The following is a 26,101-nucleotide window of genomic DNA, read 5'->3' as shown; positions in this document are numbered from 1 at the left end:
CGCAGCTGAGGTAAGTGCCCATTTGCCCACCGCCTCCCTCGGGTTCGCACCCTCACCGGCACCACTTTCTCCCAAAAGTGTTTTCACTGGGGTGTGGAGGAAAAACCCAAACCCAACCTTCCCTTTCCCCCCCAGCTGCTGCCGTGGCCCAAGAGGCAGCCCCTAATGGCGGCCGCTCAAGTAGGGCCAATGGCAGCGCCACCAAACTCGGTTGGACGACTGCTTATATCTCCCTGACTTCCTGCGGTACACAAGATGGGGCAGCCAAGCTGTGCCACGTCACGTGTGAGGTGAAGAGGCGTGGCTTTTCAGCTCAGGTAACTTTGCATCCTGGTGTTTCTAGTATAAAGCCTTTCGCTGCACTTAGGTAGACTCCACACAGTTACATGGCCTAATCTTCATAGGAACGCGTTGATGTCCCAGCAGGGAAAGGGTTAACGTTTTGGGGCATCTCAAACTTGGCCTGGGAGGCTTGAGACCTTTGCAGTAATGGTTGCTAGATACAGGCTTCTTTCTGCTGACCACCACGCTGCGCGCCTTCTACGCGCAGCTGCACTGAGTCTCTGCGGTGCCACCTACCAGGGGGAAGTCATCGGGGTCGATCCATACGATGCTCAGGTCTGGGTTGTTGGTGTTCTCTTTTGCCACCTGCTTCAGGGTCTGCAGGAACTCGAAGCCATCTGAAAGGAGAGTACAGGCCCAAAAGGTGAGACTCAAGGGGCACTATGGAGTCAGAAACCTTAATGGCCGCAGCGCAGGTTGGAGGGTGGAGGGCTTACCCGGCTGGTAATGGCCCGCTAGCTCAAGGTGATGGGACACTTGTAAACACATCCCTTCCCTCCCAGACACAGCATGGACCCCCACAGCCAGTAAAGGGTCCACAGCTCGACATCAAGTTTCATGTCGGTTAAAAATGATCGACATTTTGGCGTTGACGGCGCAAGCTGATGGGCGTTGTACCTTGTTAGACATAAGCAGAGTGATGGATACTTACCCGGCTATTGCTTACTTATTCAGTTTGCCCAGACATTTTTCTCTTATGTCACGCAGGCAAAAATATGGTTTTCAACTGAAGTGAGTGACATTACATTTCAAATAACTTTTTAAATATCTGATGTGACTCACAAACTCAGGCCCTGATTCGTGGAATAAACTGGGCGGCAAATAGGGACTTTGCTTGCCAAACCGCAAGCGAAATCCCATTTGTCGATTCATGGAATTGACTGCACGGTACTTTTGCGTACTTTGCGTGGACTTGGCGCAGGCTCGGCACATCGCTGCGTGCAGTCAATCGCCCTGTGGGAGACACCTCGCAGAGTGTGGGTATGGCCTGTGCAGAGATCAGTATAGGGGTGGAACATGCAAAATGGGGAAGAATATGGGAAAATGTGGGCGTTACGAGGGACTGGCCGCAGGCAGTCCAACGCATGCCCACAAATACACGGAACGAGACATATTCATGGATCCGACCGTGCAACCTCTCGGTCTGGGAAATGGCCATGCAAAGCCCTCATTCTATCCACCACCTGAAGGCAGGCATACAGACACTTACACATAGGAATCACTGCCCAAAGGTGAGTTTGCGTGTTGGATTTAGGGGTGCATGTACGCAGCCGGGGTTCTGATCTAACTTAGGATTGCACCTATGCAGTGTATTGGGGTGCAGGAATGGTTTATAGGGGATCTCACGCAGATTTTTCTTAGTTTTACCTGAGTTACGGAAATTTGTATGCATGTTTGTCAGGGTGTCGGTAACAGTTATGGGGGACCCCGTGCAGTGTTCCTGAGGTGCAGACCTTGTTGCACGGGATCCCCCACCCTGTTTCAAGGGTGCATGTGTTTGTTCCTGAGGAGGACGCAAACGTAGCTGTTTCTGACTGCTTTTGCTTTGCGTGGGGGCGTGTCGCTGGGGCGTTTCCGCTGCGACTTGCATATACGGTTACTTTGCACAAACAATTCCATGAATACATTAAGTGCTCAGAAAACCTTCTGCCTGCAATCTTGCGCAGAGTCGTTCTCGTCGCACAGGCTTTGTAGAATCTCTGCACACTTTTCCATGAATCGGGCCCTCAATATATATTATTCTTTTTGTCAGGTTTGCACTCTTGCTCAACATGAACAAAACAGGCACCATAGTTTATTCTATTTCAATACTTTCCAATTTCTTTAAATCGTTTTGCACATACTTTTAGTAAAAGTGGTCACAAAGAACTTTGTTTTTCTTTTAGTTGGTTTATTTTTGTGTTTTTTTATTAATGGGGATTGAGAGTTGTACTTCCTATTTACATGCAATTTCTCTGGCAATGTAGCAATCACTCATGCTCAGGGGGGCGGACAGGGCGCCCACCAGTCTGAGCCTAGGTAACCAAAAAACAAGATGGCCACCTCCATTGTAAAAGGGTGTAGTGCCTTTTTTATTTGCATTTTGGCTGTGTGCAGGAGGAGCGCCGGGACCGGATCACAAAGCTCTGGTCGAGCAGGTACGTGGGGAGGATGGGAGAGGGGTGGGGAAAGGATGTGGGCAATCTTTGGGGGTGGGTGGATGGGGTAATGGGGAGGCAGCAGGGAGAGGCTCCCTGTTGCCTACCCACAATCAAGATGGTGCCACCTAAGGAAGGGCTGCAGGTGGTTGGAAAAGGCTGGGAGTACACAATGTGTTCTTGCCAACTTTTCCAGCCACCTGAATGGCTAAAACACCCCAGCAAACAAAACCACTATCATAAGAAGAGATAAATCACTATATCCAACACTGTATCTCGCAACCACCTCATCACCTTGACAACTCATCAGCGCAAATACGTCCAGGCACGCCGAGAACCGACCGCAACCCCACAGGAAGAGAAGAGATGACCCAAGAAGGGGAAGGAATTAAACCAACGTCCCACCCCTTACATCACAAAACCTCAAGGGCACCACAAGCAACCACAGAAAAACATAGAGGACGAAGAAGCAGAAGAATTGATCACCAACCCGCCAATCAGCCTAACAGATCGCTTCTGCAAGGAAGCAGAATACATGGAGCACCAACCAAACTATCTCGCAAACAAAGAAGAAGCCCAACAGAACAACCACAAGGCAAAGCCAGGATTAAAAAACAATCCAAACTGCGTCAATAAGATCCACTGCAACCTCATCTTTGCCAGATCAATGTCCAAACATGCCAGAGAGAGGTGGTATCGACATCCTATTCATAACAGAAATATGGCTAGACAACAACTACAAAACCACATTGCACAACTGCATCCCTGACAACTTCAAGTGTTCACAATTAAACAGGAAAAACAAAAGAGGAGGAGGACTGGAGATAGCATACAAGGAACACCTCAAAATTAAAACGGATGAACCACTAAACATCAAAAACTGTGATGCCATGATCCTTCACCTAACAGCAAATTGCAAAACAAACCTCAAATTCATCCTGGTCTACAGACCACCAACATACGATGCAAGCTTCACCGATGTATTCTCTGAAGCCATCACCAGCCTAGCCGGCGAGCTGGAACACCTGGTAATCCTCAGAGACATTAACATCTGGTTTGATGAAGAATCCACTAACTCACCAAAATCACCAGCCAAAGAACTGAAGACAATGAAACTACATCAGCTGGTCAAAGGAGCAAGCCAAACTGCGGGACATATGCTAGACGCAATCTTTGCCAACAAAAATCTCATTGCCTTGATGCCACCACTATAGATCCTCTGGTGTGACCACCTCCTCATTCCATTTGTGATCACACTCCCCATGACAATGGCAAAAAAACAGTCCAACTGCCAACTATCATGAAAAGAAATTGGAGAGCCATGAGAGCTAGCAACCTATCAGAGCAATTAGAAATTAACAAACCACAGACAACAACACTAGACGAAGCTAACATTGAATTAAAAACAGAACTACTTCATAAATGGATTGCTGGAACGATCGACGGGATCTCAAAGGAAAAACCTTTCACACCATCAGGCAAAAGAGCGACAGCAACATGGTTTACGCCACTACTCTGCGCCATGAAAAGGAAAAACAGGAAACTTGAATTAGAATGGAGGAAAAAAACGATCAGGTGAAGAAACTACAACTCCAGCGACACATTCTCTTATATAAGAAGGAAATATATATGGGCAAAAAGAAATACAACAGAATCACCAAAGCCACCAACACCAAAAAGGAATTGTTCAAAATCATACACGAAATGAGAAATCCTCCAGGCTGCAAGAGCGCTCCGATACCTTCGCTGAATCTATGCAACCATTTCAAAGACAAAATCACCACCATCCCATAAAAATCATACAAAGCAGCCCAATCGACTACAACATGCAACCCACCCAGACAATCGAGGATCAACAGAACAAACTGCACCAGAAGTAACAGCAACAAAGCAGGGTCCCCCATGGATCCATGTCCCCCAGACATACACATATCAATTCTCACACAAGGAACGCCAATGGAACACTACAGAAACCTTTTTAACCAATCACTTTCAACTGGGAAAGTACCGCAATCATTCAAAGCGGCATACATCAAGCCGCTCCTTAAGGACACAGCAGGCAACGTGGAAGACCTCTCCAACTACAGACCCATTTCCAACATCCACTACCCTAACTTCTAGAGACATACGTCTACAGAATAACACTAGAAGTCATAGAGGAGCACCAACTGTTGGACCAAGAACAACTAGGCTTCAGAAAGATGAGGGGAACGGAAACAGCATTCCTCTAAAGGCTAATGCAGACTCAGACAAAAGCACAGCTGTAATCCTTCAGGACCTCTCTGCAGCATCCAACACAGTCAACCATGAAATCCTCATCGGGAGACTAGAAGAAATAGGAATCACGGACACAGCCCTACTATGGATTAAGTCTGTCCTAACAAATAGGACAGAACCTATCTGGATCAAACCATTCAAATCAACTACAAGAGAATCCAACTGCGGAGTACCACAAGGAACATCCTTCTCCCCATTGCTCTTCAATATATGCCTGATGCCACTTAACAAACTCGTAAAGAAACACGCTGCACATGCTACAACTAAGCAGATGATACTCAGATCCTCAAAATACAAGATACACAGGAAGAGAATAAAATGCTGAACAGCTGCCTGCAAGAGCTCTATAGCTGGATGAACACAAATATCCTCAAACCCAGCCAGGGCAAAACTGAAATAATGATCATAGCTAAAAGCGAAGAAAACAACCACTACATCCCATGGCCAACGGATCTGGGTACAGCACCAACTCCATCAAAAATCTGGGCGTCTTGATGGACAATGAACTAACACTTGAACCACAAGTAAACGCCATAATCAAGAAGTCTTATTCCTGATACATGCAATAAAAAGGATCCCACCATTCCTCTCTTTCACCCACAAAACACTCACCATCATTGCACTCATGTCCAGAGTATACTATGCCAACAGCCTATACCAAGGAACGCCAGAACGATTGTTAAAAAAACGTCAGTGCATCCAGAACGCTGCAGCAAGACTCCTGCTCAGACTATCACGAAGGGAACCCATTACCCCAGTGCTGAAAATGCTACACTGACTGACAAACGAAAGAATAAAGTTCTAAACGATGTGCATAACGCACAGAGCAGTACACGGCCAGGGAGCAGAGTTCTTAAAGAAACAAATAACCATCTTCCACCCGACAATGTCACTCAGATCAAGCAACGACATTCGCCTAGTTCCAAAGATTTACAACAAAAGAAAACTCGGAGGATCATCTTTCACTCACCTGGCAACCTCAACCTGGAATGACCTACCAAAAAACATACGCAACACAAGAGGTCATTTGGAGGTCAGAAAACTACTCAAAACTCGGCTCTTTGCTCCAGATTCAGCAGGCATCAACTAGGAAGAAAGGTCCACAACGAAACCTGGAATACCCCTGTACGAAACAAAAAACCCTAACCTACCCCTCTATTATAAAAGCAGGGGTAGGCACGCACCACCCTCCCAGACCCACACGCCACCAATACTAAAGGGTACTTGGATAGGTGGTGACAACCAACAGGATGGACAATAAGGGACAAGTGCTGTGACCAAAACGGCACCTGCCGCGGGGCATGGGAAGTAGCAGGTATGAGCTAGATACACAAACCACTGAGGCCACACAAAGAGAGCTCCCACTACGCAGCATGCCTGCCAACTAGGGGGTCAAAGTAGAAAACCAAACACACAGGATAACCATAAAGGTTGAGTGCAGAACCCAACAACTACAAGAAAAACATTATAACGTACCGTAAAATGTTCAACTTTCTGCATATTCAACATACAGAAACTCGCACAACCATCTCTCTGCACAGCAATCCTCACGCACTTCAACACATTGCAACAACAGACTAACAACACATAACCTGCCACAACAGCACATGGGAATTCTGGCACAGATCAAAAACCTCACTTAAGCTCAGGGAACGGTGCAAACCGAACTGAAGCAGCCAACAGGTCATCATAACTCTCACTTTCCTATTCCCACTGAACCCTACTAACACCTCCACCCCCTCTCCTCTCCTCTTGACATCCTCCTTTTCAGATCCACCCGAGCGCCTGGGGACCACAGTAGTGGTGACGGTGTGCGGTACAAACATTAAGCACCCTTTCCCAGGTCCGAATGATCCTGTCTTCCACAAATATTATTTTCAATAATGAAACCACGAGTAGTATTTGAAAAGGTTTTGTTAGGCACCAATCTTAGTGGCTAATGACATCACTGGCACTCTTTGCAGTCTCCTCCCCATAGGATTCAGTGGTAACATTCAACCTACCATTGAATCCTATCGGCCGACGGATTCCAGGGCTTGCTGGAGCTGGGACTCAAGGCAGGAAATGTCAATCAACTTCCCTCCCTACTTCCTACTACCTGGACCGAGAAGAGCCAACTAGAAGCAGTAGGGCATTTCGATCAGTTTTATCAGTGGGACGCAAATTCTTGTGCTGCTTTTAAACTGTACTTTTAGGCAATGTTGTGTATTTCTTGTGCATCAGCCAACGTTGAGCTTCCAGCATTCCTGCTCCTTACGAGCCGTGTAACTGCTGGGAACTACAAATCCCATCTATTTTTTAGTTTCCCACATGTATTTATTTTCATGTCAGGCGCGTAAGCGCTGGCGCGTGGGTGCCGGTTTGTCCTGGTTTGTGCTGGTAAGGGCAGGAGGGCACGTACCTTCACTCTGATATTTCCAGCCTCTGGACCTTCTTTCTTTTGCTTGCATTAATATCTGTGTTCCTAACTTAGGCATCTGACTCGCAGGTATTATGTCGCACAATTACCTAATTAAGCGTATTCAATAAAATCGTTTGTTGAGGCTTCAGGCTGAAAAGTGCAACTGTTCTATTGAAGATCCCACATTTCAGCGGATTCAACCTCTGGCGTCGGAACCACTAGGAGAACCCCAGTTACCTGCCCAAGCCCCACAGGACATACTTATGGTGGAACCACCTGTGGAAGGCGCCAACAACTTAAGCATTGCCAGTAGAGCAAAAACCTTTACCAGCACTAGTGTGACTCTGAAAACGGTGCTACTTAACACCTGCTCTTTAGCTAAACACGCTCTAGAAGTAGCAGAATACATACAGACATTATGCTCATCACAGAGACCTTGATCTGTAACACTAACTTACATTACCTGCAGTTGGCTACTCCAGCAGGTTTCAAAGTCTTACATGTAGACCGTGAGGGTCAAAGGGGTGGGGGAGTTGCTATTATTTTTAAGGATAACCTTAATTTCTATGTCTCTTGTACTCCCTCTATTAATTCCTGTTAAGACCTTTTAGCTAAACTTCACTTCAGTCCCATTCCCACCCTCAGTCTCTTTGTACTTTACCACCCACCTTCTGCCCTACCTGATTTCCCCGAACAACTTTTGGCCTTTTTGGGTCCTCATCTTAAGCTCTCAACTCCATTCCTTGTTGCTGGAGACTTCAATCTTTGGGTCAATAATTTGGCAGATCAAGAGGCTTGTGCGGCGTCCTATCTTTTTGAAACCCTGGGCTTTACACAATGTGTTAAAGTCCCCACACATCAAGGGGTAACACCATTGATTGGATCTTAACTAGAATGCAAGTTATTTCAGCCATTAAGGTGGAACTCTGTTGCTGGTCGGGTAATTACACCTTCTCCTTTTCAATTATGTTTGTTGGTGATAAACGCAAAAAAGTATACACGCCAACACTGCCTATCCTGCGCAGGAGTGTCCACAATGTTACACTGGAATCATTCTGGGCAATCACGTCACCTTTATTTTTTTAGATTCGTACACTGCAGAACAGAGCAATCATTTAATGATGCATTTGCTCAACTGGCACCAGTTAAAGGACTTGCACAAAAGGATACACAGGGCCCAAGAAACCAGTGATTTTCGCCTGAGGTCCTTGCAGCTAGACAATTGAAAGAGATTGGAGGAAATCTCCGACAGCAGATACAATGTCCCTCTATAAGGATGCAATCAAGTACTATAAAAGCTACCATCTTACCTGCAAAAAGAGCAACATTAGAGGAGCGTATCCTGGGGGCCAAATCCCACACTAGGGAATTATTTCACATTCTTGGAGAGTTGAAGGGAAAACCCCAGGAATTCCAGCTTGATGTTGATGGCACTTGGTGTCAGAATATTCATGACTGCTTTCTGCAAAAAGTTAAACAGTACCAGAGTTCTACCCAGAATAGCTCTACTCGACACCCTGAAGCTGCTTTGGAAACTAGTATAGTAGATAGGGAAGCTGAAAGCAACAGGGACACGTTTCCCTTCAGGCAAGTCACAGTGAGTGAACTAGCCACTATTGTGGAAAATCTTATACCTACCTCCTGCAGCGGGGACCTATTCCCGGCATCCCTCCATCCCTCCATCCCTCCATCCCTCCATCCCTCCATCTCTTGTCCCAGAGTGTATAAGAGAAAGCTGAGAGGTCTAGTGTCAGCTAAACAATCCGGTTTCAGGGAACACCACGGCACAGAAACAGCGGTGACTGATGCCAAGTCCCTGTTATCTGGAATAGTCGACAAAGGGAAAGTGGCCATGGTGATGCTGGTAGACCTGCCTGCCGCTTTTGATCTTGCTAATCATGACAGGATGGCAGACAGCCACAGGTTAATGGAAGTGGTTGGATGTTCAAGATCAGTGGTTTCCTGGTTCAGATCTTTTCTGGGACCTAGGAGATCAAGGGTCATCCAGGGGGACTATAAGTCAGAGGAATCTATTCTTGATTGTGGAGTTCCCCAGGGCTCCAGTGTTCCACCCCTGCTTTACAACCTCTACTTAAAGCTTTGCTTTGATGTGTTAGACGATCTCGGTGTCAATTTTGCAAATTATACGGATAACACCCAGATCGTCTTGGAAGTTACAAGCTCATGCGAGGCAAATTCACTCTCGGTTATGAAAGTTTATGATACTATAAAAACTTGGATGCAGGATAATTTTCTGACACTCAACAACAACAAAAAAAAGAGATTTTGATTGTTGGCACTACTGCCAAATTGAAGGCTCTTGACCCATAATAGGAGTCCTTTTAGTGGGAGGAGCCACCATTCAGTTCGCCAGTTCTCTTAAAGCCCTGGGTGTGTTTTTTGATAGAATTTAAACTTTGAAGAGCACGTTGCTAATATTAGCTCCAGCTGTCCCTATACCACGCACCGCCTTTGGCAAATCTGTCCTTACCTCTCGGAAGGAAACAGAGCCATGGTACCGACAGCGACTATCAACTCGGAAATTGATTAACGTAAGAGCCTTCTGCTTGGCACCACAGCAGATGACATAAATAAAGGGCATACTACACAAAACGGAGCAGTTTGTGCAGTGTATGGTTTGAGGCGCAGAGATCATGTTACGCATGCACGGCGGAAGCTGCACTGGCTCCCCATCCGTGAAAGAATTCATTTCAAGACCTCATTCTTGTCTGTAGGTGCCTTGCAGGCACTGCCACAAGGTATCTCATGTCACGGATCATGAAGCAACAGTTTAGATGTACTTTACGATCTAATAACAAGGACTTGTTATACCAACCCTGCTTCAAGCTGAGGACACATGGGGACCAGAGCTTTGACGCTTGCGGGCCCAGAATCGGGAACGCTCTCCCTTTGCATACTCGACACATGCTGTTGCTGGCCCAATTTAGGAAAGTCCTTAAGACTCTCTTATTGGACAGAGGCGGCTTGTCAGCCGACTGTTACATTGCTTACCCGGTGACTACTGCGTGCTGCTGCTGCCCTCCTCTATCTGTCTCTCAGAGCGCTTTGAGGCATGCGGGTTAGCTAGCGCTATATAACAATTAATTAGAATAGAAAAGAATAGAAGCTGAGGGGGCCTGGCAGGCGACCAACCTTCACGATTCCTAAAATAAAGAAAGTGTGCGTGAGTGTGGGTGACTGTGGGTGTGTGTTCAAACATGGAATGCGTAAGGTGGAGAGAGGGGGTGGGGTGAAGTGTTATGTCTTTGCGTGTGTGTACCTGTGTATGGAGGGGGGCTGAAGTGCCTGGCGTGTGCCTGCGTGTGTGTGTACGCGTGCACGTGTGTTTGGGTGGGTGTGTGGGCACGCGTATGTGGGTGCGCGTGTGTGTGTGCGCGCATGCCCGGGCGGGGAAAGGGTGTGATGTCACATAATTTAAACACTGCAATATTGGGCGATGCAGTGACGGCACGGGTAGGGTTGTCATATTGTGCCTTTTCCTACACAATCAGTTTAAGAAAAAAAAAATTACAGTTCTGGAGAGAAAAATGGAAGCGTCCGGGATGATCAAAATGGAGCTATTTTGGGCTTCTTTGCCCGCCAGAGGCAAATATTTCAGAACTCTGAAAGTGTGCTTCTTTTACTCCACACCGCTTTCATTCTTAGTGTACATTTCTCCATAATAAAAGAAATCATTCAACAGGACATGTTTAAATGCATTAATTTGACAAAACATGCAGGGGAGAATGCCTCCAGGCCGGGAACTTCTGGGAAGCGTCTTTGGTGTGAATTCCAGGGGCCGGCCTGCCTGCCTACAGGCCTTGGTGATGGAGGCCATCTTTGTTTCCTTGCTGTGTGTTTGTGTTGGCGGGTGCAAGGCCGTTTCTAGGGGCGGGTGTAACCGCAGTGAGGCTGGCCATATATCAGTCCCAGGGAAGAAGGGCAGACAGCAGGCTCACAAGCCCAGATCTATAGCCGCCATTGTTCCCTGGCGGCAGCACTTACACTGCTGTGTGGTGCGCATCCTCGTCCCAGAAAACTAGGAAAAGGGGGCTTTTAAAACGCAGACGTTTGCCTCCGTGAAATCCTGAGGAGGCGTTGTTTTTGTGTGCATAGTCCTATCTTTGGTTACTGGCCTGGGCAGACACAAGTGTGAAATGGAGAGTGCTAAAGACCCCTTTCTCTGACCAGTCACTGGGAAGGGGCCATTATCACCCCCAACCCCCACATTCTGTGTATACTGCACAGCAAATGCCGCACCACATAAGCCTGATTGTTTTGTAGCTACTCTGTAATTATTGTTTTGTAGCTACTCTGCAATGGTTGTTTTATAGCTACTGTTCAATTATTTTTTTCTAGCTACTCTGCGATGATTGTTTTCTAGCTACTCTGCGATGATGGTTTCCTAGTAAGTCTGCAATGATTGTTTTCTAGCTACTCTGCGATGATGGTTTTCTAGCTACTCTGCTATTATTTTTTTTATAGCTAGTCTGCAATGACTGTTTTCTAGCTACTCTGCAATGATTGTTTTCTAGGTACTCTGCAATGATTGGTTTCTAGCTAGTCTGCAATGTGTGTAAGTTGACATGAAACAGTGAGGTAATAATGCCTACACACTTGCACGTTTTATTCAGAAGATGCTTGTGTGGAAACTTTCTGTGAGGAGAAGTCAAGTCGGGCAATGCACAGAGATGCCTGGTAGTCTTCTGCAGGGAAGAGCATTTCAAGCATCAGGGTGTTGCGACTGTTTTACAGACTCCTTGATTTCGGGAATAAGGGGTGTTTAAAATGAAAACAAGGAAAGAGGGTGCTTTAAAAAAATGGAGACGAGCATGGGTACAACTTTAGACTGAGAGTGCCACCAGCGGGCATTGTTCCTCTGCAGGCCCCTCAGTCACGCTTCCTTTCAGTGTGCTCTGCCTCCCACGGCACAGGAGAAAGACTGCCCTGCCAGGGCCCAGGGAGGGGGGTGGGGCTGAAGAGGCGCACAGACAGAAGCGTCGCCAGGAGTGTGTAACAAGCGGGTGCTTGAGCTAATGCGGCCTGCCCCACCCTAAGGGGAGCCCACAGGGGGGAGTGGGCTTGTGCTGCCCACAGCCGAATGCGCAGCAGCGACACAGCATAGCGACCGAGCGCAATTCAGTCAAGGGGGCCGGGGTTGTCACCCCTGAGCACATTTGAAATAATGGGTTAAAATGGTGCATTTTACAGAACACTTTCTGCCACACAGTTCACAATTGTTTTTGTTTTGTAGGGTAAGACACACATGTCCACCAGCATTGCCCAGGAGCATTCTCATAATGGTGTGCCCACTGTATGCCAGTTCTCAAGTGTAAAAAAACAAACATTTTAATACTGATTTTGCCCACCCTTGTCTATTCTGGTACAGCACTATAGGCCAGTATTCCCACATAAGAAAATACTCCTGTCCTGTTGGCTTCACCTCAATGCCAGTAAAACGAAGCCTCGTAAGAAAACGTGTCCTTGCTGGCTGCACACATTCCCTGCCATATAAGAGCACTCATAGTGTTATTTTTGCCCTTAACGGCAGTATAAAATGTCCCTTAGGAGGAACTCGCTTCATCGAGGTAGAGAGGGGGACGGCACAGTGTTTTGGGGGGTGCTTGGGGGCGAAACGAAGCTGATACGTCATGGCCATGAGGTTGCCACCTTTCTACTCTTACCACTTTTTTAAATATCAACAGCAATCCCACGAAGCAGCAACAGCATGTTTTTAGAGTGCACCGCTGCTCCTGGCTGATGCCAGCCTGTTTCTTCACTGTACCCTTCCCTCATTGAGTGCTTTCTGTTGTTATTGGTGTTCTTCCTTTGCTGGCGGAGTGGGGAGCAGGAGGTACGTGGGTGAGGTTGGAGGTGAGTGCTTGGATCAGGGTGGGGGATGGGGAATAGCGATGACCTGAAAAGTACACACACCCTAATAGCCCAACCTGACACATATGGACATCTTTAGAGAATGTGGCACATGAAAGGAGTGCAGCTAAAGTGATGTCAGTCTTGAATGGACGACTACACGTCCCACAATGCAAAGCAATGTGAGCCTAATCAATGCTCTCTGAGGCTTCCAGATCTATTGTCTAGACTTGGAGGCAGAGCCCAAGCCACCTTATCATATCTGTTTGTCATTATTTGACACAGTGGCAGCAATGAAGCTGATTGGCCAGCGGGTACTTGGGCTGTATTTACACTGGTTTTATGGTCCAGACGGACTATAAGTGGGTTTCAATTTCTGACAACTCTGATCCATACAGCATTGGGGGCAAAGCCACCACTGGTGTGTTTCTTGCGGGGGATCATACTGGCATGCTGGGGCAAAGCCACCACTGGTGTGTTTCTTGCGGGGGTAAATACTGGCATGCTGGGCAAAGCCGTCACCAGTGTGTTTCTTGCGGGGGTAAATACTGGCATGCTGGGGCAAAGCCAACACTGGTGTGTTTCTTGCAGGGGTAACTACTAGCAATCAGGGCAAAGCCATCTTTGGTGTGGTTCTTGCAGGGGTAACTACTAGCTCGCTGTGGCAAAGCCGTCACTGGTGTGTTTCTTGCAGGGGTAACTACTAGCACACTGGGGCAAAGCCACCACTGGTGTGTTTCTTGCAGGGTAAATGCTAGCATGCTGGGGCAAAGCCATCTCTGCAGTGGTTCTTGCAGGGGTAATTACTAGCTCGCTGTGGCAAAGCCATCACTGGTGTGTTTCTTGCAGGGTAAATGCTAGCATGCTGGGGCAAAGCCACCACTGGTGTGTTTCTTGCAGGGTAAATGCTAGCATGCTGGGGCAAAGCCACCACTGGTGTGTTTCTTGCAGGGTAAATGCTAGCATGCTGGGGCAAAGCCATCTCTGCAGTGGTTCTTGCAGGGGTAATTACTAGCTCGCTGTGGCAAAGCCATCACTGGTGTGTTTCTTGCAGGGTAAATGCTAGCATGCTGGGGCAAAGCCATCTCTGCAGTGGTTCTTGCAGGGGTAATTACTAGCTCGCTGTGGCAAAGCCATCACTGGTGTGTTTCTTGCAGGGTAAATGCTAGCATGCTGGGGCAAAGCCACCACTGGTGTGTTTCTTGCAGGGTAAATGCTAGCATGCTGGGGCAAAGCCATCTCTGCAGTGGTTCTTGCAGGGGTAACTACTAGCATGCTGGGGCAAAGCCACCGCTGATGTGTTTCTTGCAGGGGTAACTGCTAGCATGCTGGGGCAAAGCCATCACGGGTGTGTTTCTTGCAGGGGTAAACACTGGCATGCTGGGGCAAAGCCACCACTGGTGTGTTTCTTGCAGGGGTAAACACTGGCATGCTGGGGCAAAGCCATCACTGGTGTGTTCTTAGAGGTGCACATATTGGTACGTGGGGGAAAAACCATCACAGGTGTGTGCCTACCAGAGGAAATACTGGCATGTTGCGGCAAAGCCACCTTGAATGTGTTCTTACAGGGGATATGATGTGAATAGGCGCGTTCTAAATGCCATATCATATCATAAGTGTTTCAAGGCGCAACGCAGCAAAGGAGGGGAAACAGGGGGAGATATGATATGGCATTTATAACGCGCCTATACACAAGTGTTTAAAGGCGCGCTGTGGCAATGGAGGGGGAAACAGAGGGAAGGCAGAGACAACGATCCTACTAGGCCAGGTGTCATTCAGATCACAAAAGTGCAGGGGAAGGGGGAAGAGGAAAAGTGCTGGGTCAGATAGGGGGTGGGGACAGTGCAGTACATGGGGTAAAAGAATAAATAACAATGAGAGAAGTAGGGCCAGCTGGTGGCAAGTGCAACATTAAGTGCAGACATCAGGTGTCAAGTGCTGGTGGGGGACTGTACGGATACAGAGAACAGTCTCCAAGTGCAAGGGTTGCCAGGGGGGCAGTGCAGGTGTGTAACTGGTGGGGGAGTGAACCTGGGCTGGAGATCCAAGGGTGGCCAGGTAACCAGTGCAGTTTCAGCCGGGAATTCAGCAGGCGAGAGGAGGAGAGAAAGCAGAAGCAAAGAGGACATTTTTGAGGTGCTTCCGGAGGTTCTCCTCAAGTTAAAGGGAGGCAGGGAGGCTGTTCCAGAGGGAGGCCTCAGCCGAAGAAAGAGATCTACCACCAACTCGTTGCTTGGAGAAGCGACTGACCCTGAGGGAGTTGGGGGCGGATGAGCGAAGAGCTCGAGAAGGAAGATATTTAGGAAGAGAGAGTTGTAGCTATTGAGGCCCCAGGCTTGTTTACCTGCAAAACATTCACACTAATCGCAAGGTGTCGATTAGTTTGTTTTTCTGCACATGTGCTGCATATTTTCCAGTGTAAAAAGGTAAGTGACTTTTCCCCTGGGTTTCATTCTGACCTGTCCTCCTTAGATGTATGTTGGGGAGAATTCTCATTCTATGGCTAATTTCCCTTACCTATAGAGTCCCCCAGCAGCTTTGCTGGATTTGAAGGGTTTGTTTCTTTCTCCTGCTAAGAGTGAGGCTCTTTTACTCACTCTTAGGCACTTTTTGCTATGTGTGTTCTAAGCTATTTTTGTGTTTAATGTCTATGGGACAATCTCTCACCCCCATAGAAACCATCTTTATACACATGTGTTACACAGCACCCTCCGTGCAGTGACACAGGGGTGTCGTAGCGACCCCCAAACATAGACTCCATACCCTGGGACTGACTACTGTCTCCCAGGGCATGTAAAGTCCCAATTGACTTTACTAGTCAATTTTTATGAACTAAACCAGTACAAACCATCTTACTATGGAGGTACTGGAAAGGGTTAATAGTTTTTCCCTTATGTTCATTTTCAAGAGGGTACCGTACAGTCCCTCTCCCAAAAGTTTCTGGCTGGTGTCAGTGGTTACTACCATAAATATTCGACCGCAAATATTTTCCTATGGGATTTTATCATTGTTCGAGGCTACCACTTTTTCTGACAGCCTCTAACATACCGCCGGTGTATTTTAATATTAACTTTACTCCGGTAGGTTTTTATTGCCAGAACGTTAATATAATTTCTTTCTCGTGTCTTTCTCTAAACTCCTAACCCAGGTCGGGGATCCTTTATTCGTCCTTTTGGCGGGCTTCTGCCGAGAAGCCCTCCTTTCGGTGCTACTGAGTCTGGGGTGGGTCCATTGTGTGGGAGGGGGAGTAGGACCCCTGGACAGGGTTGCTTCAACAACCCTTGTCGCACTCTATCCTGATAGGCTGGAGGGTCTCCCGCCAAGATGACCACTCCACTGTGTGAGTGACAGCTAGGCTGTATGAATGGGGATCTTTTTGCATAAAAGCTGGGTCCTGAGGACTGGAAGAGCAAGACGTTGCCACTGGAACTAAGAAGCCGAAGAGGAGAGAAGCCAAAGACATTTGCAACGACTGAACCACCGGTGAAGCCCTGCTGCGTCTCACCACTTTTCTCCACACGACGAGAGAAGATCTTCACCTGCAAGAGCCTTCTTCCCTTGAGCTGGTGGGGCCAACCAGTTTGCCAATCGCCTTCCCGGACCTGCCTTGGTCGAATCTCCCGTACCCTGTACTAGGAGGCCGGATAGCCAGGCACCAGTCCACCCAGACTGCGATTTAAAGGAGCATACTTTTTATTCGTCGGGCAGCACCGCGGCTTGTTTCATCCCTGGGTAGTGCAGTAACTCGAACCTTCCTCCACGACAAGAGCCTCTCTTCCTCTGCTGGATCACCCGAACTGCAGGAACTACCAGGAACAACCGCCACCGCAGGAGCCACTTCTTCATTCAAAGGTACATTGTTCCGCCAGGCCGCCCTTTCTTCGCGGTAGCACTGAAGGTATTTTAAATCCTTTAACTACCTGTTGGGTTGGCCGCCCCTCTCTCTTAACATTGTCTTTTCAACTTCTGCATCTACCTTTTCAATATCGTTAACCAAGGAATTGACTGCAGCTACGAGAACGTTTTTGCTCCTGGGCCCTTGCCCTGTACCAACTGACTTTGGCCAGGCCTACTGACTCTGGTCACATTTGTTAGACCTGCCTTCTTTAGATTGAGTTTCATCTAGAACTGTGTGGTGCACCTAATTCTTACAACTACCCTTTCCTTCCCATTTTTAAACCTTGTGAAATGCCATTTTGCTCAGTTTTCTTTTAAGTATTGCCTATACTGATGCACTGTCTTGCTTAAACTGGCCTACAAACTTATGGGAAGTGTTACTAGGGTGTGTAGGAAACTATTTCTAGATAACTTGTGCTTTCCCTCCCTTGTAAGGAATTGTTAGAGTATCCCATGTGTGTAGTTGTCACTGTGCCGTTTTGCTCAGTTTTCACTCTGGTTCACTTGGTCTACAATTTAACTAGGGAGTGTGTATATTTTTCCTCTGACTTAATTTAACTTGCTTGATGACTGTGATACATGTGTTTTATCTAGAAGTGTATGAAATAAATATATAACTATTTTTTAATACAAAGCTTTAGTCAGTGTTTCCTTGTGCCATAGTACTGCAGGCCTATTGTGTAAACCCTGAATACTGCTCATCTCCCTCTTGAGATAAGTCTGACTGCTCAGCCACAGCTACAAACTAAATCTTTGTGGTACAGACTGATACCAAAGGGGATTTATTGCTCTCACCTGTAGTCCTAATCTGGTGTAGTGCTCCCTAAGGGAACTGCACAGGATTCTGCCTAACACTGGTGTACAGTGGTGAGGATAAAAGTACACTTTAGAGTTCTGCTAGTACCTTGGTTCAAATAACCACAAGACTAACTATCACAACAAGTTTATTTTAAACAAAAGTCAAAAATATGCAAAGTTAGAGCCAGGAGACCCTCCTTACTAATACTGCTGATTATTTAAGGGATCTGTGTAGACGGAAAGGTCTTCCTGTCAAAGGCAAGAAATTAGAAATGATTGATAGACTGTTAGTGAAACAAAGTCTGAATAGTGGTGCTGTAGTGCCCACTACTCCAGCAAATGTAGCAAATCTTGAGGAAAATAATGTTGAAGATGTTATTGTTGAAACAGATGAGGAAGAGAAGGATAACAATGTCACCCCCTCTGGCCCTCTGCCTGCTCAAAGGCCTCAACCTATGGCTACTCGTCCCTTACCAGGTCCCACATTAAGTCCTGAATTTATCTCACTAGAAAAAATGAAACTTGAACTAGAATTCAAAAGAATTAGTGCCCAAACTGAACAGAGACATCAAGAACTAAGGCTCAAAGAAATGGAGCTCAAACATGAGCTTGGGATGAAGAAATTGTCTTTGGAAAATGCTTCTCTCCCCAAATCCTCTAGATCTTCCAGTCCAAAAAGCCCCTGGATGCCTAAAGAGATTGTGGGTATGCATGAACCTAAGTGGGATGTATTAGATTGGTTAGCTATGTTTGAATATAATCATGGGCTCCAGGATATCACAGGGAATCAGTTGATCCCCTGGTTATTCTCTAGGCTCCCCCCTGTTGCATCTGATGTGGTAATGGAGTTGGGGGAGGTGGATAGTATGGATTATGAATGTGTAAAGCTAGCTTTGATAGCTAGATTTGGGAAGACTCCTTCCCAGTACCTTAAGAGGTTTAGGACCCTCAAAAAGCATGATAGTACCCCTTGGGCTACTTGGGTGAATGAGTGTTTGAAGAATTTAGAGGGATGGGTTAAGGGTTATAGAGTTAACACTTATGAAGGAATGTGAAATCATGTTATGATGGAGTCTATCTATGATGCCTGCTCTCCTGAGCTCAGACAGCACTTGGCTGGTTCTAAAGAACTGGATTCTATGAAACTAGCTAAGGCTGCTGACTTGTGGGTTGCCAACGGGGCTACTCACAAGGATTCAGGGGTAACCCAGAAAAAGGATAAGGGAAAGCAGCCAAAGAAAGACAACAAAGAGAATTCAAATAATTCCAATTCTAAAGAGGGCCCCAAACAAAATTCTAAGGGTAAGCCACAAGGGAAACCTAATCAGGCTAGTGCACCTTCTGGTCCCAGACCAGAAGGAGGTCAGAAAAAGCCACTATTCATAAAGACATTTGGAAAATGTTATGTTTGTGGCTCTACTGATCATGTGAAAGGGGATCCCAGATGTAAGGGTAAACCTTCAGGGATCCACACTGTCTCCTTAGCCTTCGCTCCAGATGAGGAAGTACATATGGCCAGTGGAAACTTTCTACTACTAGCTGAAGATCCCATTGGAGTCTCAACTAGTGTATCTTTAGTCTCTCTAGGGTTGTGGGGACAACAGAATTTAGATGTGTATAATTCTATCCCTCCTAATACTAAAGAGCATTATAAAGACAGTGTCCTAGTCAATGGTCAGGAGACCTCTGCCATTAGAGACACTGGGCCAGCATAACTGTTGTGGACACATCTCTTTTCAAGGTGGAGGATTTTGCTAAGGCACCCAAACACCTCGCCAAGTTAGCTGGAGGGTCTGTGCAGATGCTTCCCCAATTACCAGCTCTCATCCAGTGCAATGAAATGACTGTCAGGATACCTGTGAGTGTACAATCTGAAGTACCAGGAAGGGTTCTGTTGGGCAATGATCTGAAAGACCTGGGAGTAGTGTCAAGTACTCCGAGACCACCTAGTAAGAGATTACAGGGAGTTTACCAGACCTGCAAGGAAGAGGACCTTGAGGGGCTCTCCTGAGGAGATGATAGAAAAATAAATCACTCCTACTCCACTGGAGTTACTAACTGCTATTTCAAAGCAACCAGAAGCAAAGGGGAAACCCAAGACTTCAAAGAAGAAACCAGCAGGAAGCACTCCAGTGCTGCCAACCAGGAGATCTCCTAGGTTGTCAAAAATCACACCTGTGATTCCTCCTCCAGCTGAGGCTGAGAGTGAGGTACAACCCTGTGTGGTTGAACTAGAGCCTGAGGACTCAGATCTAGTAGGAGGCCAAGAACTCATTGGAGATCTTGATCCTGTGGACCATCCTGAGCTGCAGTCCTTACTGGCAGAAGGTGGCCCCAACAGGGCAGACTTCGGTAAGGGACAAAGAGAATGTCCAACTCTGGAAGGTCTTCGCCACCAGGCAGCTTCTCAGCTTGAAGGGCAAGAACCTGGGAAGTATAGGTTACACTGGGAAGATGGCTTCTTCTATAGTGAACCAACAGAGGCAACGCCCGGGGACTACACATGACTTGTAGTGCCCCAAGCAAACCGACTCCAATTCTTGCAACTAGCCCATGAGATACCTTTGGCTGGTCACTTGAGGTTCAAGAAAACCAAGGAAAGGCTCTCTCTCTACTTTTATTGGCCTAAAATGGGGGCTGAGGTAGATAAGTATTGCAAGAGTTGCCACACTTGCCAAACCTCTGGTAAAAGTGGCTCCAAGAACGTGGCACCTCTAGTGCCTCTCCCTGTGGTGGGAGTACCATTTGAGACGATAGGAATCAACATTGTTGGCCCCCTTGATCCTCCAACTTCTTCAGGCAACAGGTTTATCCTTGTTGTAGTAGACCGTGCTACTAGGTTCCCTGAAACAATTCCTATGAGGACTCTTACATCTCCGGCTGTGGCTAAGGCCTTCCTTGCTATCTTTACCAGGGTTCGGTTTCCTAAGGAGGTAATATCCGACAGGGGGTCAAATTTAATGTCCCACTACATGAAGGCCATGTGGAAAAACTACGGAGTTACCTACAAGTTCTCAACAGCATACCACCCTCAGACAAATGGATTGGTAGAAAGGTTTAATAGCACCATAAAGAGCATGATAGGAGAAAAAGTGGGATCTTCTACTGCCATGCCTTCTCTTTGCATATAGAGAAGTCTCTCAGGAGGGAGTGGGTTACAGTCCCTTTGAACTTCTCTATGGCCATCGGGTCAGAGGTCCATTGGCCCTGATCAAGGAGGGGTTGGAGAGTGCTCCTTCCCCCACGCCAGTCAGGGTCACTGACTATGTGATAGGACTCCAGAGGAGAATGTCACACATGATGGCTGAGCCAAGTGATAACTTGAAAGCAGGTCAGGCTCTGGTCAAGCATTGTCATGACCAGAAGGCCAACATGGTTGAGTTCGCTCAAGACCAGCTAGTTCTTGTTATGGTCCCAACAAGGCAGAGGGCCTTGCAAGACAAATGGATGGGACCCTTCAAGGTTGTGGGAAAACTTGGAGAGGTGAACTATCTGGTGGACTTAGGCAACCCTAAGGAGGCTCCTAGAGTCTTTCACATCAACCGTTTAAAAGCTTATGTCTCGAGACCAGAACTGGGAGCTCTGCTTCTAGCTTCAGCTCAAGAGGAGGAGAGTGAACCTCAACCTGAACTCCTCAGAGGCAAACCTTTAGATGAGGAAACAGAAGGAGTTAATCTCTCTTCTAATCTGACACCTGAGCAACAGGAGGAGTGCAAAGTTTTATTGAATCAATTTGCCTCCCTGTTTTCTCTAGCACCCGGCTTGACCCTTTGGGGCCAACATGATATCCAAACTGGTGACTGTTTACCTGTCAAAAGCAGGGGCTACAGGATGTCAGAAAATGTAAGAACCCACATCAAAGGAGAGGTCAACAAGATGCTTGATCTCGGGGTGATAGAGCCCTCTACTAGTCCATGGTCTAGCCCAGTTGTGCTTGTACCAAAGGCAGGATCCAAGGAGTTGAGATTCTGTGTGGACTATAGAGCTCTAAATGCAGTCACTAAGACTGATTCCCATCCTTTGCCAAGGACAGATGAGCTGGTGGATAGACTTGGCTCAGCCAAGTTCCTCAGCACCTTTGATATCACGTCAGACTATTGGCAAATAGTCCTGACTGACCATGCCAAGGAGAAAACTGCATTCTCCACCCCAGTTGGCTTATACCAGTTTAAGGTTATGCCTTTTGGATTAAAGAATGCACCTGCTACATTCCAAAGGATGGTTAATCAGGTTCTGAATGGGATGGAGGACTTCTACATGGCATACTTGGATGACATTGCAGTGTTCAGCCCTCCTTGGAAAGATCATGTTGACCACTTAGGAAATGTTTTGCAGGCTCTTGAACAGAGTAAAGTGGTCTACCTTGGGCATGAGGTAGGAGGTGGTAAAATAAGGCCTTTTCTCAGCAAGATTAAAGCTGTGCAAAATTGGACAACCCCTTCTACTCAAACCCAGGTGAGAGCCTTCCTAGGCCTCACTGGATATTACAGGAATTTCATTGAGAACTATGGGTCCATAGCTTCTCCACTGAATGTAATCTCTTCTCCTAAGTTCCCTAAAAAGATCAAATGGAATGAGGAGTGCAATCAGGCATTTGAAAGCCTGAAGAAAGCCCTTTGTCAAGCTCCAGTTCTCAGAGCTCCTGACTACCAGCAACCCTTCATTGTACAGACAGATGCTTCCAATATAGGTATAGGTGCAGTACTCAGTCAACTGGATTCGAAAGATAGGGAGCACCCCATTTGCTTCATCAGTAGGAAACTGAAGGAACCTGAGACAAGGTGGGCAACTATTGAGAGAGAATGCTTTGCCATTGTGTGGGCTTTGAAGAAGTTTAGACCATACTTGTATGGATCTACTTTCATCATTCAAACAGACCACCAACCCTTGAGATGGTTGATGCAAATGAAAGGGGAGAACCCAAAACTGCTAAGATGGTCAATCTGCCTTCAAGGGTTTGATTTTACTATTCAGCACAGGTCAGGATGTCACCACCAAAATGCTGATGGTCTCTCTAGGATGTTTATAACCGACTAGAGGTAAGAGACTCATCCAGGAGTGGATTAGATCCTCCTGTCCCTTAGTCTGGGAGTATGGGGGGCGAGTGTTAGGGAGAATTCTCATTCTATGGCTAATTTCCCTTACCTATAGAGTCCCCCAGCAGCTTTGCTGGATTTGAAGGGTTGTTTTTTTTTCTCCTGCTAAGAGTGAGACTCTTTTTCCCCACTCTTAGGCATTTTTGCTATGTGTGTTCTAGGCTATTTTTGTGTTGAATGTCTATGGGGTTTTTCTCACCTCCATAGGAAGCATCTTTATTCACATGTGTTACACTGCACCCTCCGTGCAGTGACACAGGAGTGTCATAGCGACCCCCAAACATAGACTCCATACCCTGGGACTGACTACTGTCTCCCAGGGCATGTAAAGTCCCAATTGAATAGTCAATTTTTATGAACTAAACCAGTACAACCCATCTTACTATGGAGGTACTGGAAAGGGTTAATTGTTTTTCCCTTATGTTCATTTTTGAGAGGGTACCATACAGTTCCTCTCTCAAAAGTTTCTGGCTGGTGGCAGTGGTTACTACCGTAAATATTCGACCGCAAATATTTTCCTATGGGATTTTACCATTGTTCGAGGCTACCACTTTTTCTGACAGCCTCTAACATACCGCTGGTGTATTTTAATATTAACTTTACTCCGGTAGGTTTTTATTGCCAGAACTTTAATATAACTTCTTTCTCGTGTCTTTCTCTAAACTCCTAACCCAGGTCGGGGATCCTTTGTTTGTCCTTTTGGCGGGCTTCTACTGAGAAGCCCTCCTTTCGGCGCCACTGAGTCTGGGGTGGGTCCATTGTGTGGGAGGGGGAGTAGGACCCCTGGACAGGGTTGCCTCAGCAACCCATCTCGCACTCTATCCTGATAGGCTGGAGGGTCTCCCGCCAAGATGACCACTCCACTGTGTGAGTGACAGCTAGGCTGTATGAATGGGTATCTTTTTGCATAAAAGCAGGGACCCGAGGAGTCGAAGAGCAAGACGTCGCCACTGGAACTAAGAAGCCAAAGAGGAAAGAAGCCAAAGACATCTGCAACGACTGAACCACCGGTGAAGCCCTGCTGCAGCGTCTCACCACTTTTTTCCACACAACGAGAGAAGATCGTCACCTGCAAGAGCCTTCTTCCCTTGAGCTGGTGGGGCCAACCAGTTTGCCAATCGCCTTCCCGGACCTGCCTTGGTCGAATCTCCCGTACCCTGTACTCTGAGGCCGGATAGCCAGGCACCAGTCCACCCGGACAGTAATTTAAAGGAGCGTACCTTTTATTCGTCGGGCAGCACCGCGGCTGGTTTCATCCCTGGGTAGTGCAGTAACTCGAACCTTCCTCTACGACGAGAGCCTCTCTTGCTCTGTTGGATCACTGGAACAGCAGGAACTACCAGGAACAACTGCCACCCAGGAGCCACTTCTTCATTCAAAGGTACAGTGTTCCTCCAGGCCGCCCTTTCTTTGCGGTAGCACTAAAGGTGTTTTAAATCCTTTACCTACCTGTTGGGTTGGCCGCCCCTATCGTCTAACATTGTCTTTCGCCTTCTGCATCCACCTTTTCGAAATCGTTAACCAAAGACTTGACTGCAGCTACGAGAACATTTTTGCTCCTGGGCCCTTGCCCTGTACCAACTGACTTTGGCACAGGCCTCCTGGTCACATTTGTTAGGCCTGCCTTCTTTAGATTGAGTTTCATCAAGAACTGTGTGGTGCACCTAATTCTTACAACTACCCTTTCCTTCCCATTTTTAAACCTTGTGAAATGCCATTTTGCTCAGTTTTCATTTAGGTATTGCCTATACTGATGCATTGCCTTGCTTAAACTGGCCCACAAACTTATGGGAAGTGTTGCTAGGGTGTGCGAGAGGCTATTTCTATATAACTTGTATTTTCCCTCCCTTGTGAGAAATTGCTAGAGATTCCCTTGTGTGTGGTTTTCACTGTGCCGTTTTGCTCAGTTGTCACTCTGGTTCCCTTGGTCTACAATTTAACTAGGGAGTGTGTATATTTTTCCTCTGACTTAATTTTACTTGCTTGATGACTGTGATACATGTGTTTTAACTAGAAGTGTATAAAATAAATATATATCTACTTTTTAATACAAAGCTTTGGTCAGTGTTTCCTTGTGCCATAGTAGTGTGATACCTATTGTGTAAACCCTGAATACTGCTCACCTCCCTCTTGAGATAGGTCTGACTGCTCAGCCACAGCTACCAACTAACAGGCCGATTCATGGAATCAACGTGCGCCGAAAAAACGGCGCACGCGTCCGAAAACGTGCGATTCGCAGTGAAATAGCGAAAATCGCAGTGTAAGTGCGATTATCGCAGTGCAAGTGCGATTATCGCACAGAAAACATCGCACATCTATTCATGGAAGGCCGTGCACGCGCAAAATGTGGGATGTGCGCTGAAAAAGTGCGCGGCGCACGCTGGCGCACGCTGGCGCACGCTGGCGCACAGGTCATCGAACGCCGTGCGATAAGGCCACAGTGAATTCGCACATAGCGCGGCGCACATAACAAAAGTAGGCGTAACACGGGGCGTTACACACAGAATGGGGAACAACTCGTGAAAATGTGGGCGTCACGGGAGAAGTACAGGAGGCAAGTGCGCAGAACGCCCACACGCTCGCCTACAACACATATTCATGGAATCGAATAGGGAAAAACAGCGCACGGCCAAAGACGCGCACAGGCCCATACATGTCCGCCACACGAAAGCAGGCGGTAGCGTCCCTGCGCAGGAAAAAAATGTGCACCAAAGTTCTACACGCGCGAGAAGTACCACACGCGATCTGGCCTGGGGGTGCGTGTGCGTGTATTCCAGGGGTGCGCAAGAAGTTCCACACGCGATCGGGCCTGGGGGAGCGTGTGCGTGTATTTCAGGGGTGCGCGAGAAGTCACACACGCGATTGGCATGGGTGCGTGTATTTCAGGGGCTCGCGTGTGTTTTCACACGCAATTGTCCTGGGCGCGTGTATTTCAGGGGTGCGCGAGAAGTTCCACACGCGATCGGGCCTGGGGGAGCATGTGCGTATATTTCAGGGGTGCGCGAGAAGTCCCACACGCGATTGGCATGGGTGCGTGTATTTCAGGGTCTCGCGGGTGTTTTCACACGCGATTGTCTTTGGCGCGTGTATTTCAGGGGTGCGCGAGAAGTTCCACACGTGATCGGGCCTGGGGGAGCGTGTGCGTGTATTTCAGGGGCTCACGGGTGTTTTCACACGCGATTGTCCTGGGCGCGTGTATTTCAGGGGTGCGCGAGAAGTTCCACGCGCGATTGGCCTGTGTACGCGATTCCATTGGACCAAAGGCCCTGACAGCGCAGGCG

General features: G+C 47.3%; 1 protein-coding gene across 1 annotated transcript in view; it reads right to left on the bottom strand.

Moving 5' to 3' along the window:
- CASQ2 (calsequestrin 2) overlaps window positions 1-26,101 on the bottom strand; it is a 281,710-nt gene that overhangs the window by 15,891 nt on the left and 239,718 nt on the right. Inside the window, exon 9 of the mRNA XM_069635701.1 lies at window positions 580-680. Coding sequence (XP_069491802.1) covers window positions 580-680 — 101 coding nt within the window. The remainder of the gene's footprint in view (window positions 1-579; window positions 681-26,101) is intronic.

Source organism: Ambystoma mexicanum, chromosome 7p, assembly GCF_040938575.1.
Source record: "Ambystoma mexicanum isolate Mex_15411 chromosome 7p, UKY_AmexF1_1, whole genome shotgun sequence".
Classification (NCBI taxonomy): Eukaryota; Metazoa; Chordata; class Amphibia; order Caudata; family Ambystomatidae; genus Ambystoma; species Ambystoma mexicanum.
Note: the sequence above shows the minus strand (reverse complement) of the source record. Positions and strands in the feature narration are given on the sequence as shown.